The sequence below is a fragment of the Balaenoptera acutorostrata genome, chromosome 16 (assembly GCF_949987535.1).
Source record: "Balaenoptera acutorostrata chromosome 16, mBalAcu1.1, whole genome shotgun sequence".
NCBI lineage: Eukaryota > Metazoa > Chordata > Mammalia > Artiodactyla > Balaenopteridae > Balaenoptera > Balaenoptera acutorostrata.
The window spans coordinates 71,484,482-71,497,827 of NC_080079.1; the positions used below are offsets into that span (position 1 = coordinate 71,484,482).

General features: G+C 47.0%; 1 protein-coding gene and 1 long non-coding RNA gene across 3 annotated transcripts in view; one reads left to right on the plus strand and one right to left on the minus strand.

Annotated features, from left to right (window-relative positions):
* Positions 1-4,322: 4,322 nt before the first annotated feature.
* LOC130705062 (uncharacterized) lies at positions 4,323-8,519 on the minus strand. The gene is made up of 3 exons (XR_009005719.1): positions 8,463-8,519; positions 6,731-6,828; positions 4,323-5,801 (listed from the first exon to the last, which is right to left on the minus strand). It is a non-coding gene; the product is annotated as an uncharacterized LOC130705062 (long non-coding RNA).
* Positions 8,520-8,668: 149 nt separating this feature from the next.
* Positions 8,669-13,346, plus strand: part of RAB4A (RAB4A, member RAS oncogene family) — a 51,746-nt gene continuing 47,068 nt past the window's right edge. The window contains exon 1 of one of the 2 annotated variants that reach the window (XM_057531337.1): positions 8,669-8,837. In XM_057531337.1, the coding sequence (XP_057387320.1) occupies positions 8,807-8,837 (31 nt within the window). In that variant the 5' untranslated portion in view covers positions 8,669-8,806. The remainder of the gene's footprint in view (positions 8,838-13,346) is intronic. The other variant, XM_057531339.1, reaches the window with a different exon arrangement.

A 13,346-nucleotide genomic window follows, 5' to 3' on the forward strand; every position in this document is an offset into this window, starting at 1 on the left:
CTAAGCCCCCCGCTCTGTGGTCCTTTGTTACAATAGAAATGGTATTGGCTACAGTTTGGGCCCAAATAAAGATGTGGAGACCAACAGAAAGGACAGAGTTTGGAGGAGGGAAAGCAGGCTGGAAACAGAGGATATGGTGGGTGTCCTCACAGTAGAAAAACCCACCCCAATCTCATGGAACATATTATATTTTCCCATGGGAAAGCCAGTCATCTTCTATCAGAACTTCTTAAAAATTAGCCTAGAGAAGATTTAGAAAGAGCATGAAAGAGCTTTTGGGGTGACATGAAAGTTCTATATCATGATGGTTGTGGTTGTTTGTTACACGACTGTGTAAAATTTGTCAAAACTCATTGAATTGTACACAAAATTGATGAATTTTGTTGCATGTAAATGATAACTCAGTAAAACTGATTAAAGTGAAAAATCAGCCCAGGAAAGAAATTTCTGGTTAATTTTGTTTGGTGGTGATTAGAGAGAAAATCCAAGAAGAAAAGAAAAAAAAAAAAAAAAAAAAACACTTGTTTTTGCAAACCATCTTTTAAACAAGAAACCAGGCTAAAAATAGGCCATTTGATTTGAAACACAGTATGGAAAAGAAATAGAAAAATAGAAGAAAGATAATTCTATAGCATTTTTATCAGAAAATGAAAACACATGTATTTTAATATCCTCAGGCAGATAGTTAATCTGATATGGAAAATATAATAAAAAGAAAACAAAAACCAGAAAATCTTCTCCTTTTTAAAAAATTTATTTATTTATTTGTTTATTTTTGGCTGCATTGGGTCTTCATTGCTATGCACGGGCTTTCTCTAGTTGCGGCGAGCAGGGGTTACTCTTCGTTGCAGTGCACGGGCTTAGTGCGGTGGCTTCTCTTGTTGCAGAGCACGGGCTGTAGAGCACAGGTTCAGTAGTTGTGGCTCATGGGCTTAGTTGCTCCGCGGCATGTGGGATCTTCCCGGACCAGGGCTCTAACCCGTGTCTCCTGGATTGGCAGGTGGATTCTTAACCACTGCGCCACCAGGGAAGCCCCAATCTTCTTCTTCTGAATAAAGAACAAAAATTCAAAGAACTCGTGAGTAATCCCTGAATACAAATGCTGTTAAATGCAGAAATAAGCAGAGAAGCGTTCCTATTAGAACTAATGGACGGTTCACTGGTAAGTTTCAAATTAAAATATGAAGGGGGGGAATGACCACATCACTGAAGTGTACCCATAGCTCCAGCCTCGACTGAACACTATACACTGTGTACTCACATTGAGCATTTGCGGTATGTTCCCGTCACGTAAACAAGTACATGTGCTTTTAGAGGAGGTCCAAAGCCTTGAGCTTGGTCATGGAGAACAGGACGTTAATTGCAGTGTTGTTTTCTATCTCACAACCGGAAGTGCTGCCACTCACATCTCTGTACATTCAGCATCGTGATGCCCGAGAGAACCCGGGTTTGGTGCATCCTCAGCTGTAAAGGAGGGCGAGGGGAGTTACCTGGGCAGGTGTTGTGAGGGTCGAGGGAAGGGACAGAAAGCACCCAGACAGGCCATCGGTTTTCTTAGGTTCCCCTACTTTAAACAATTTAATGCCTTTTCAAGTCACACCCCTGTGTTTTGGATGTTTTTATACTGCATTTTTTTTTCTCTTACATATTATAGATAAAAAGGAGACATGCCTAGTTTAGTTTGGCTTTAGAGAAAAATCCCAACATTGATACATACTAGCAGTGAGAACTGGGGCAAAATATGTAATCCATCTAGACCTTTGTTTCCTAATCTACAAAATGAGATAATACCTACCTTATGAGTTTGTTGTGAGGACTAGGGTTTATAATACATGTAAAGCACTTAGCACTATACCTAGTGTTTAATTAAGTCCTCAGTAAATAGTATTAGATACTTTTAAATGGTTTTATTACAGCCTTTCCACAATTACATGGTGGCATATGAAGCTACTGACTTTTAAATTTCCCATAAATCAACAAGTTTAAAATTAAGTTTATTATATTAAATGAAATCCAAATTAATAAAGAGCTGCTGAGTTTTATTTCATTCATTCCTCATTCAACAGCTACTTAATTATTGAGGGTTTTCTATGTGCCCAGTACTATTTTAGGCATGAGGTCAGAGCAGGGAATAAGACAGATAGATACATCCCCTTTCCTTACAGAGCTTACAGCCTAGAGGGGAGCAGATGATATACTAATACATGATGTACGGGGTAGATGCTGAGGGGACCAAAGGAGGAAGTGTGTGAAGGGCTGGGGAGGAGAGGGATCACTATTTTATGTCTGAAAGGGAGGGCCTCACGGATGAGGTGATGTATAAGCAGAAAACATGAAGGCTCTGGGGGTACAAGCCACATAGATGTCTGGGCAAGAGCATTCCAGGCAGAGGAAAGAACACGTGCAAAGTCCCTGAGGCCAGAGCCTGCTTGGTGTGTTCAAGACGCAACAAGAGGGCCTATGTGATCAGAGCCATGAGACTAGTGGGGGGGTCGGGGGGAGGAGAGCATCAGAGGCGAGATAGAGCCCTGGGAAGTGATGAGAGGAAGGGTTCTGAGCAGAGTATGGCCACCCACCACCCCCATCCCTGGCTGCTTCAAAGGATTGTTCTTTTTGTTTTTATCTACATTTTAATAGGTTCGCTCCAGCAGCTGTGGGAGAGCAGACAGCAGGGTGGCCAGGATAGATGCAGGGAGGCCAGTTAGGGGCACGTGGGTGAGGCGGCAGCACAGTGGGCAAAGGTGATTCTGAAGGTGGAGCCAGGGGGACTTGCTGAGGGCCAAACACGGGCACGAGTGACAGAGCAAAGCTGACGACTCCAAGGTTTTGTCCTGAGCAAACTGCCATTTGCTGAGATAGGAGAGCCCGCGGAGGGCACAGGTTTGCTGGGAACTTTGGATGTTTGGGTTTTATTTTGTGAGTATTAAGAAACCTAAGAGGCGTTCAAGTAAGAGATATCAAGTAAGCGATTGTATACAGAAGCCCAGGCAAGAAGGAGATCTGGCAGCCTCAACTTTACCAGATATTTAAAGCCCTGCGACTGGGTGAGATCAATAATGAGGAAGTGAGTGAGGATAAGAGATCACAGCCTGAGGAGAAAGCAGCACCCCTGAGCTGGGCAGACAGAGTGGGAGTCCTCGGGGCCCAGTGAGGAGGGGGCAGAACTGTGCAGCGAGGGGGTCAGAGCCTCCAGGGGTCCCTTCACGCCCTCATCTATGGACCCGCACAGGCCTGCGAGGAAGCTACCTGGGGCCGGGGAAGGGTCACCTGCGGAGAGTGGAGGGGAGAATCCCCAGCACCCAGCCAGGGCCCAGGAAAGCGCCTAAGTCCAGAACCACAGTGGGTCCTCAAGTTCAAGGACACTGGGCGGAGTCGTCAGGAGGGGTTGGCCTCAGTAATGGGGCAAAATGCTGCTCTGGGGCCCCCACAAAAGCTTAAAAACAGGACCTGAAAGCATCAAACTCTTTCCAAATAGCTTAACTGTATCCCAGAACAAAGTGCAACAATACTTACATATATAAACAAAGTAAACTTCTCAATGTCTGGCAGCCAATCAAAAATTACCTGGCATGGAAAACATTACTCAAGACAAAGAGAAAGGCCAATCAATAGAAACTGCTTCAGAAATGACTCAGATGATAAAATTAGTAGAAAATGACATGAATACCATTATTAGAATATATTCCATAGGTTCAAGATGCCAGAGGTGAGACCAAGCACTGAACATGGTACACACACACCCAAGGTGAACTTCTAGAGATGAAACTACAATATGTGAAATGGAAAATACACTGGATAAGGTTAACAACGGATGAAATACTGCAGGAAAGATTAGTGACTTTAAAGGCGGGGCAATAGAAATTATCCAAAATGAAACACTGAAAGAAAGACTGGCCAGAAATGAAACAGAGTAGCCGTTAACTGTGGACAAATTCAAGTGCCTGATACATGTGTGCTGCAGTTACCAAGGCAGAAGAGAGGGGAGGGGCAGAAAGATTGTCTGAAGAAATAATGGCTGAAAAAATTCCAAATCTGATAAAAATTATAAACTCACACACACACACACACACACACACACACACACATAAAAACAAAACAAAGAAATGTAATGAAACTGGAGGACAAAACCATGAAAAAAAACCACACCAAGGCACATCATAGCACGTCATAATCAAACTGCTTAAATCAGAGATAAAGATAAAATGTTAAGAGCAGGCAGTGATAAAAAGACACCGTGCATACAAAGGCATAAAGATAATAATGACAGCAGACTTCTGATCAAAAACAACATTAAGCCAGAAAACATTTTATTAGGGGGAAAAAACACACATTAATTTAGAAATCGAAACTTAGCAAAAATATCATTCAAAAACAGAGATAAAAAAAGATTTTTTTAGATATACAAAAGCTGAAAGAATTCATCACCCACAGACCTGTGCTTCAAGATCCGCTGAGGGAAGTCCTTCAGGCAAAAGGGAAATGACGGCAAGTGGAGATGTGCATTCACACCGAGGGCTGAGGAGTCCTAGATATGCTACCTATGGGCTCAATATGAGATGTTGGGTCTTATTGTTTAAACCTATTGAAAAGGGAATTTGCTGGAAAATGTGGTAAAAACCTACAGTGGAATATACAGGAAGGAGATTCTGACACGTGCTACAACACGGCTGAATCTGAAGGACTTGATGCTCCCTGAAATTAGCCAGTCACCAAGGACAACCGTGTGATTGCATCCACATGAGGTCCCCAGAGCAGTCAAACTTATAGACCGAGAAATGGAATGGTGGTTGTAGGGGGCAGGGGGTGAGGGGAATGGGGGTGGAGGGTGCAGAGTTACATTTCCGCAAGATGGAAAGAGTTCTGTGGAAGGAGGGTGGTGATGGTTGTACGATGTGAACACAGGTGACCCATGAACAGTGCAGGTTTCAACTGCGTGGGTCTACTTATACATGGATTTTTTCCCATAAATACACAGTGGACTCTCCATATTCATGGGTTTCGCATCCACAGATTCAGCCAACCGTGGATTGAAATTTCTCTCTGTGGTTGGTTGAATCTGTGGCTGTGGAACTACGGAAACAGAGGGCCAACTGCACCATACCATCCTATCTAAGGGACTTGAGCATCCATGGATTTTGGTATCTGCAGGGGCTGCTGGGACCAATCCCCCACGGATACCAAGGGACTGAATGCCTCTGAACTGTACTCTTCAAGTCAGACAGTTGAGATGGTCAGTTTTATGTGTATTTTACCACAATTTTAAAAACAGAGGAAATTGCCTGCTTAAAGCAAAAATAATAACAGCATATATGGGGCATATGAGAAATATGGGGGCAGAAGATCCACAGCACCATGGGTGGGGAGAACGGTGGTGAGCTGCTAGGAATGGAAGGCAGACAGTGATGAGGTGAAGACCCTATTATAAACCCTAAAACAACCACTCAAATAACCTCACGAGCAGTTATTCCTAATAAGCAAACAGCAGGTAAAATAGAATCATAAAAAGAAAAAATGCTTCTGTCCACCTTAAAGGCCTGGAAGCAGTGACATCCCAGGAGTAGTGACCACAGGTGTACACAGATACCAGAAAATTATCAAAGCGTGTGCTTTAAATGTCAGTTATACTTCAACAAAGTTGTTTTAAAAAAAAGCAGGATGAGCTGCTTGCACAGGCGAGACCTCCTGGGCGCGGGGGGGGGGGGCGGATGTCACATCTCTCCACATAACCCCTTCTCTCCTTCTGCAGCAGTAACGACATTGTGCGCTCTGACATTAGGTGTGGCCACGTCACTTGCTCTGTCCTGCAAAATGTCAATGAAAGTGATTCTATCAGTTCCTGAAGCGGTCCTCACAAGTTAATGCAGGTGGTGCTGTGTCTTCCCCCTGCCCAAGAGACAATAGCAGCATGTGTGCAGCTGACCCTTGGGGCACCCTGGGTCTACCAATGCCACGTGGAGCTGAGCCTCTGCCAGCATGAGTGCAGCAGGCAGTCTGAGTGAGAGATAAACTGCATGGGTATGTTGGGACACCTTTGTTACTACAGCTAACTTAGCCCATCCTGACTGAACACCCCCTGACACCACACAGGTCCCATTACAGTGGAAGTTTTGTTTGGCACTAGAAGGCAAACCTGTCCAGTGGCCTCCGAGGTCTCTTCCACCTTGAAGACATGAGTTACATGTCACAAGTGTCAGCAGCCTGGGTGTCTAACTTAGGTACCTTTTCAAGCCTCCACCAACCTGTGCAGAACTTGGTGCCTTCTCACAGTATCACCCAGATATTTCTGAGTCCCCAAATACTCAAACACAAGTTGGCTCCTGTTCTTCACCTCCTTCAGTTATCAAGGAAAATCACAGTGACACAGAGACTGTGACCAGTGTCCCCCCACCAAGACTGGCTCTGCCAAGGATGTCACGTCCCTTTGTTCCCAGTGTCATCGCTCCCCAGAATGTCAGGGTCATGCTGGATTCTCATCCCGAGCCCTTTCTAAGGCTCCCCTCCAGGGGACCAGGCCGCCGTTCTAGGTCTGACCCTGTGTCTAGGAGCCCATCTGTCCCCACTGGTTCCTCCAGAGATACCACTGCCCCTACCCATGTGGGCCTCTGCCAGTCCTGGGGAACAGGACTCCTTGTGAGGCTGGCAGCCCCTGAAGCTCCTAATCGCTCGTTAAATGTGACACACTGCCCGGGAGCAAACAGGAAAGTACCAGGTGCTTCCAGGCCCCACTGACCTGAGGAGGAGTGGGCAAGACCTATTTTGGAAGAACTCCTTCTCCCTTCATTTCCATTAGACAAATTTCCCATGTGCCTAGGATTTTGGAAGGCTCCCCTGAAGAGAAAGGAGAAAATAACTGGAGAGAACACAGATTAATTTTGCAGTAAGTTTCCCTTCCACACAATCAACAGTACCTCAGAATCAAAGCAGTCTCCAAGAATATTTAGGAGAAATGTATTTTCTCTCAAAGACCCTACGTTGCTGAGATGCAAATCATCTTTCACATTATTATTTAAGGAAGTTTGGCTCCTTCCAACCTCAGTTCTTGAGTACTTCCCTTTCAAGTTGTGGTATTTTGGCTTTATATTTGCAAACTAAAACAAAAATGGCTTCTCTGGGTGGTTTTTCCAAAACAAATAGTCTTTTCCACAGGCCTATCTAAGCATTCTTTTTCCACAGTAAACAAAACTGCTCTCAGCTTTGAAACAGTCACTTAATTTCTGTTTCTATCACCCTGTCCAGGTTTCACAAATCATGAGGTCCAGTTTCAATAACTCAGTGATTCCTTTCTTATTATCCACAGAAGTTCCTGACAGGAAGAAGACTTAGATGTAAAGAATGGGATCACTGTCTTTCTTCTGAAATAGCTCTAATCAGAGTCAGTCTGCTATACTCAGGAGTGTAAATCAAACCTAACCTGCAGAAAGCCAAATGAGAAAACGACAAAGTGTCCCAGCCGCTGAACAAGGGATATATACAAAATAATTCCAGGAAATTGCAGTTCTCACCACATTTCAGCATGGGGCCTCCTCTGTGATTTAGAAGCAAGGATATCTATTTTCTGCTAGCATCAAAGAGTAGAGTAAAATGCCGAGCCAGATAGCCTTTGGAGAGGAGGGGAAGATCTCAGGGAAGGTCTGATGCCAATTTGGAGGACAGAGTCAAATGGGCTTGAATAAAATGCATTTCCTGGCATCTTCCCCACCATCCAAGTCACTTGGGAGCTTAGCCAGGGCATATTTTTAGTATTCTACTGTGTCTTTTGAACAAGGTTGGGTCTTATGAGATACCACGTGGCCCTGATCACGCTCCGAAGGAGCAAAATCCCAACCAAGAATCTCTTCCCAGTAAATGTTTATCGCTGCATTTCCAACAGAAGGGGATTCTGAATTCATTTGTGTTCCTTAAATCAAAATAGTCAACCAACGACTCCTACCCGTAGAAATGCGTCTGCGGCTGAGAGCCCAGAGATGCTTCCTGCCCAAAGGCCACATTCCCCAAAGTGAGGTGCAGAGAGGCCAACGTCTACAGTTTTCCGGGGACTTTTTGGAACCGGTACGTCTTAAGCTTCTGTCAGTTTCCCCCAGACGCCAGCTCGGCCCCAGCGGCGACGGCCCCGGCAGGTCAGCCTGCCTCCCCGCCCGCAGGGCTGGCCTCCAGCTGGACACCTGGGGCCACGCACGGCCTCCTAGTTACACATTCACCCCGTCCCCGGGTTGATCATTCCTCCAGCGCGGAGGAAGTCCTTCCCCGGCCGAGCGCCCCAGATGACGACGACCAAGCCTTTACCGAGGCGGCCAACCTGGCAAAGGGCTGCCTTCCTCGCCAGTGCGGAAACTTTGCCTCCTCTGCGCGAGAAATAACCCCGCGGTCCCAGCCCCTGTGCCCACCCCGTCACCCCCAGGCCTGCGGACCGCCCGCCCCTCGCCGCCCCCCCCCCCCGGGCCCCGCCCTTCCCGCGCACCGACCCGGCTCCTCGGTGCCCATCCGCCATCCCCGCCCCGGCCTCCCCGCGCGCACGCGCGACCACGGCGGGGGCCGGGCCTCGCGCCCCCTTCCCTCCTCCCCTGCCCCCTCCTCCGCTTCCCGACCGGTGGGGGGGCGGGGCCGTGCGCCTGCGCGGAGCGGACAGTCTGGCGGGGCCGCAGCCGCGGGGTGGCGGGCAGTTGCCGTGGGGACCGCGGGCCCCTCCCTCCTTCGGTCCTCTGCCCCTGGCGTTCCCTTCCGAGGCGCGGCCGACGACCCGGCTTCCCTGCCGCCGGCCCGGCGGAGCTGCAGACGGTGCCCCGCGAGAGGCGGAGCCGCTCCCAAGATGTCGCAGACGGCCATGTCCGAGACCTACGGTACGGGGCGGGGGCGCGGGCCGGGGCGCGGGCGGGGCGGGCCGGGGTGCCGGGGGCCAGGGCTTGCGGGCCGGGGTGGTGTGGGCGCGGGCGGCGGGGCGCCGATCCGAGTGCCGGGGCGCCGGCCGGCCGAGGGTAGCCAGTCTACGTGATCTGCTTCGCCGAGGGTCCTCTTGCTGGTTCTCCGCGTTCACGCCGGTAGGGTTTCCCTTTCTTAGTCTGATATCAGTAGTCAGGGTTTGGGAAGCCAGTTGGAGACTCGGTTCATCTGCGATATTGTCCCTAGCAAGGGATGTGAAGGACTTGAGGCGACGCCTGCAGTTGAGTGTGCTTCTCGGCTATTGCACTTTGAGCTTTCCTAGATTGGAAGTCCTTCCTTTGCACTGAAATTACAGGGACTTATCGATAGGCAAGTTCATCCATTTCTTCTTCCAGAGACTTTTCAGGCTGCGTGATGGCTATTTATAAATGTGTCTTTTTAAGACCATAAATACCTCCGAAGCACAGCCCAGTCGGCTTGATCTTTGCTTCCTATGTAGCACCCACACCTGAAGGCACCCAACAGAGATTTTTTTTTTTAATAAACGAAAGCCTTCCCAATTCATAAACTGTGTGTTTTTGTCCTGCGTGGTAAAAATAAACAACATAGTACACTTCTGCTTTGTATCAAGGTTCATGAGGTGTTCACGAGTCTGGAATCACTCTCAGATGTGTGCATTCTCAGATTAAGTCTGATTTGGATTTTACAGTCCCAGGGAGGGGCTCAAGTTCAGAACCATTACTTCTAGGCAAATCAGTCATGTCTCCTCCGTGTGTCCTGGCATGCTGCCCCCTTTCCCATCAACAGATAGGCGTGGGCCGGCTTTATGGGCCGGCGTGGTTTCCAACACTACAAGGTACCCACCGGCACTGCTCTGCTCTCAGGGAGTTTACAGTCCGGGTGGGGGATACAGTGTTAATCCAGGTATGATACTAATGAACGTTAAAAACTTCAGGCAGGCGTTCTGAAGGAATGTGGTCTCTGAAGGTATGTTAGAAAGAAACCTGACCCAGACCCAGGCCAGGGAGGCATTAACCAGTGTGCAAATACCCAGGCCCTGAGGGATCCAGGGTCCCTATAAGAGGAGTGTGGTTGAGGCCCCTTGGCCCCTGGGCATTTGCTCCACCTTCAGCCACTCCTGTGACTGGAACCTGCCCTGTTCTTGGTAACACTGGGAGCAGGATGGCTGTTCCTAGAAGGCGTAGGAAGTCCGACAGGACGTCCCTGGCTTGTAAGGATCAGTGTCGTGGGAGCTTCTGATGCTACAGCACCTGTCACATCCACGTGGTCTGCCTCTGTCTGTAGAGAACCACAGTCAGATTTCCTAAAGAAAAGCCATTCCTCCAGCAAGTTTTGGCTATGCTTTTGCTTTTTCTTTATTTTCAAGTGCTCCTTTCCCCACACTTTGTTTTTTCCTCTGACCCGGAGAAGGAGCACATGGGAGGGGTGGAAAGTCCAAGTAAGAAACCAAGTGGGGTTATGAGTTAGGAGGAATATGGGAAGATAGGGATTTTATTATTCAGTTGTCTCATATGAAACAATAACCTTGGTAAAATCTGGCATCTCCACTTCAGACAGAGCTCATCAAGCATCCCAGGTTAACTGATCAGATTCTGTTCATCAGGCTTTGACCTTTAGTGTTCTTATTTCATGGTACCTTCCAAATATGTTTTTTACTTTAAACTAACTGAATTTAATCCTTCCCTCTAATAGAAGAAACGCATAGAAAATTAGTTTTAGGAAGAGCAAGTGTGGCAGTTGAAAGTGCCAACGCAAAATAAGTCACCCAAAACCAAGTCCTAAGCTGTCAGCTTCACTTACCATTGGTAGATTGGCACAGCATTGGTTCCCTGCTTCTGGACGTTCGCCTGTTAGGTAGCTGGTAAAGGAATGTTTGCCTAATCTTTAAACTCCTTTGTGCTCTGTGCTCATTTTCTCTCTTCTGGAAAAGGAGTCTCTGTAGCTTGACAGGTATATGATGAAAAATAAAGAACCACTGCTTACCAGTATACTGTTAATGAGCTCTGTCTACCTGCCTTTTAGCTTATTAAAGCAGTATTTCACTTGCCAGTGACTGAATAGTGTTCAGTATTTTGCTGCTCTGAAAGCACCAACCGCATGAATAACATATGTTATGTAATACTTTACTTAATCTTGTAATACAACATTGAAATCTCTAACACATAGGTTTCTGGTTGAAATCCTCCCTCTGAATATCCCTAAACCGAAACAGTGTTTCCCAGACATTGTTAGATCCACAGCATTCTTTTTTTTTTTTTTTTTAAATTTTTACTTATTTATTTATTTATTTATGGCTGCTTCGGGTCTTCGTTTCTGTGCGAGGGCTTTCTCTAGTTGCGGCGAGCGGGGGCCACTCTTCATCGCGGTGCGCGGGCCTCTCATTATCGTGGCCTCTCTTGTTGCGGAGCACAGGCTCCAGACACACAGGCTCAGTAGTTGTGGCTCACGGGCCTGGTTGCTCCGCAGCACGTGGGATCTTCCCAGACCAGGGCTCGAACCCGTGTCCCCTGCATTAGCAGGTAGATTCTCAACCACTGCGCCACCAGGGAAGCCCGATCCACAGCATTCTTAACGCTCTGGCCACTTAGTATGGCTTGGGGCTTCCCAAGGAGCTCCAGATTGGCTGATCACAAATTGGCTTTAATTTCTGATACCAAGATTTGTGAGACAAAACTAATGAATCAAATAGGTAGTATCAAGCAGTGATGTTCAGAAAGGAGCTGAGAAGCGTAAGTGGTGTAGAACAGCGGTCCCCAACCTTTTTGGCACCAGGGACCGGTTTTGTGGAAGACGATTTTTCCATGGACGAGGGGGTGGGGATGGTTCAGGCGGTAATGCCAGCGATGGGGAGCGATGGGGAGCCGCGGATGAAGCTTTGTTTGCTTGCCGCCGCTCACTTCCTGCTGTGCGGCCCAGTTCCCAACAGACCTTGGACAGTAAAGGTCTGCAGCCCTGGGGTTGGGGACCCCTGGTGTAGAAGATGCTAGAAATTTAAAAAAAAAATGTAAGGGCTGAGGCAGTTTGAGAGTGAGGAAAAGTCTAAGCCAAATCTCTATACACACTGGACTTTATGCATTCTACAGTGACAACAATTTATGAAGCCAGAACACAAATTGTTGGTCATATACTAGTTTTATTATTGATACAGTATACTCAGTATTTTTATTTTGTCCTCTATTTTGAAAGTATTACAGCATTTGACATATAACTTTGAGAATTATCAGGACATGTTCTTTTTAAAATGTTATCACTATAGGCTGCTGTGGGTTGAATTGTGTCCCCTAAAAGGTATGTTCAGGTCCTAAGCCCAGGCAACCTGTGGATGTGACCTTATTTGGAAATAGGGTCTTTACTGATGTAGTCAGGTTCAGATGAGGTCATGTTGGATTAGGGTGATCTCTCATTCAATGACTGGCATCCTTATAAGTTGAGAGGAATTTGACATAGACACGTGGAGGGAAAATGTGATGTAAAGACAGGCTGAAGTCGAAGTGATGTGACTACAAGCCCAGGACCACCAAGGATGGCCAGCAGCCACCAGAAGCTAGGAAGAGGCAAGGAGGGGTCCTTCCCTGGCATCCTCAGAGAGAGCCTGGCCCTGCCAGCACCTTGACTTTGGACTTCTAACCTAGAACTACGAGACTACCAAATAAGCCATCCAGTTTGTGGCATTTTGTTATAGCAGCCACAGGAAACTAATACATAGGCGTTGGTAGTCAAAATATGATTCAGGGAGAAATTCAAGCTTGATAAAGCAAAGTGGAGTGAGGAGAACATTCTAGGCAAAGGAAATAACGTCTTCAGAGTCATCTAGTTCCAATGAAATAGGAAAAAACTTGCTGTTAGGGAAATCACCTAAATTGCCATAACTGTATTTTGCTAGACAGGGCGTGTAAAAAATGTCAACAAAGGAAGCATATAACATCAGAATAAAGGACATTTCTCTAAATTGAATACGTTTATCATTTTAAATGTTTGTAGTTTTCTTTTTCTCACCATTGAAAATTGGTGAACAAGAACCAACGTTTGGGGAACACTACAACCGTGGTTCTCAACTGCATGTGCCCCGAGCCCCCTGGTGTGTTAAGATGCAGATTCTGGTTTTGCATATTCACTTCTGCACCTGCCCAGCTCCCAGGCTGTGCACGCACTGCTGGTCCAAGGACCACAACTGCATATCAGGACACTATTCTCTACAATGCCTCCAGGCCCTAGAACTTTGAAAACATTGTTCTTTGGAAAATCAGAAGTTTATGAGACTTTTTCATGGTCATTTGAGCTATAAAGCATTCCAATCCTTGCCTGTCATTTGCCTTTCTCTGAAGTCTCCTAAATATTTCTAGCCACATCAGTCCCTCAAGCTACATATCTTGTTATCAACTCCCTACCTACCTGTTGCGTGTGGATGGCCTAGAGGTAGCCTGCCCCGTGTCCCAAACCCAACTAAT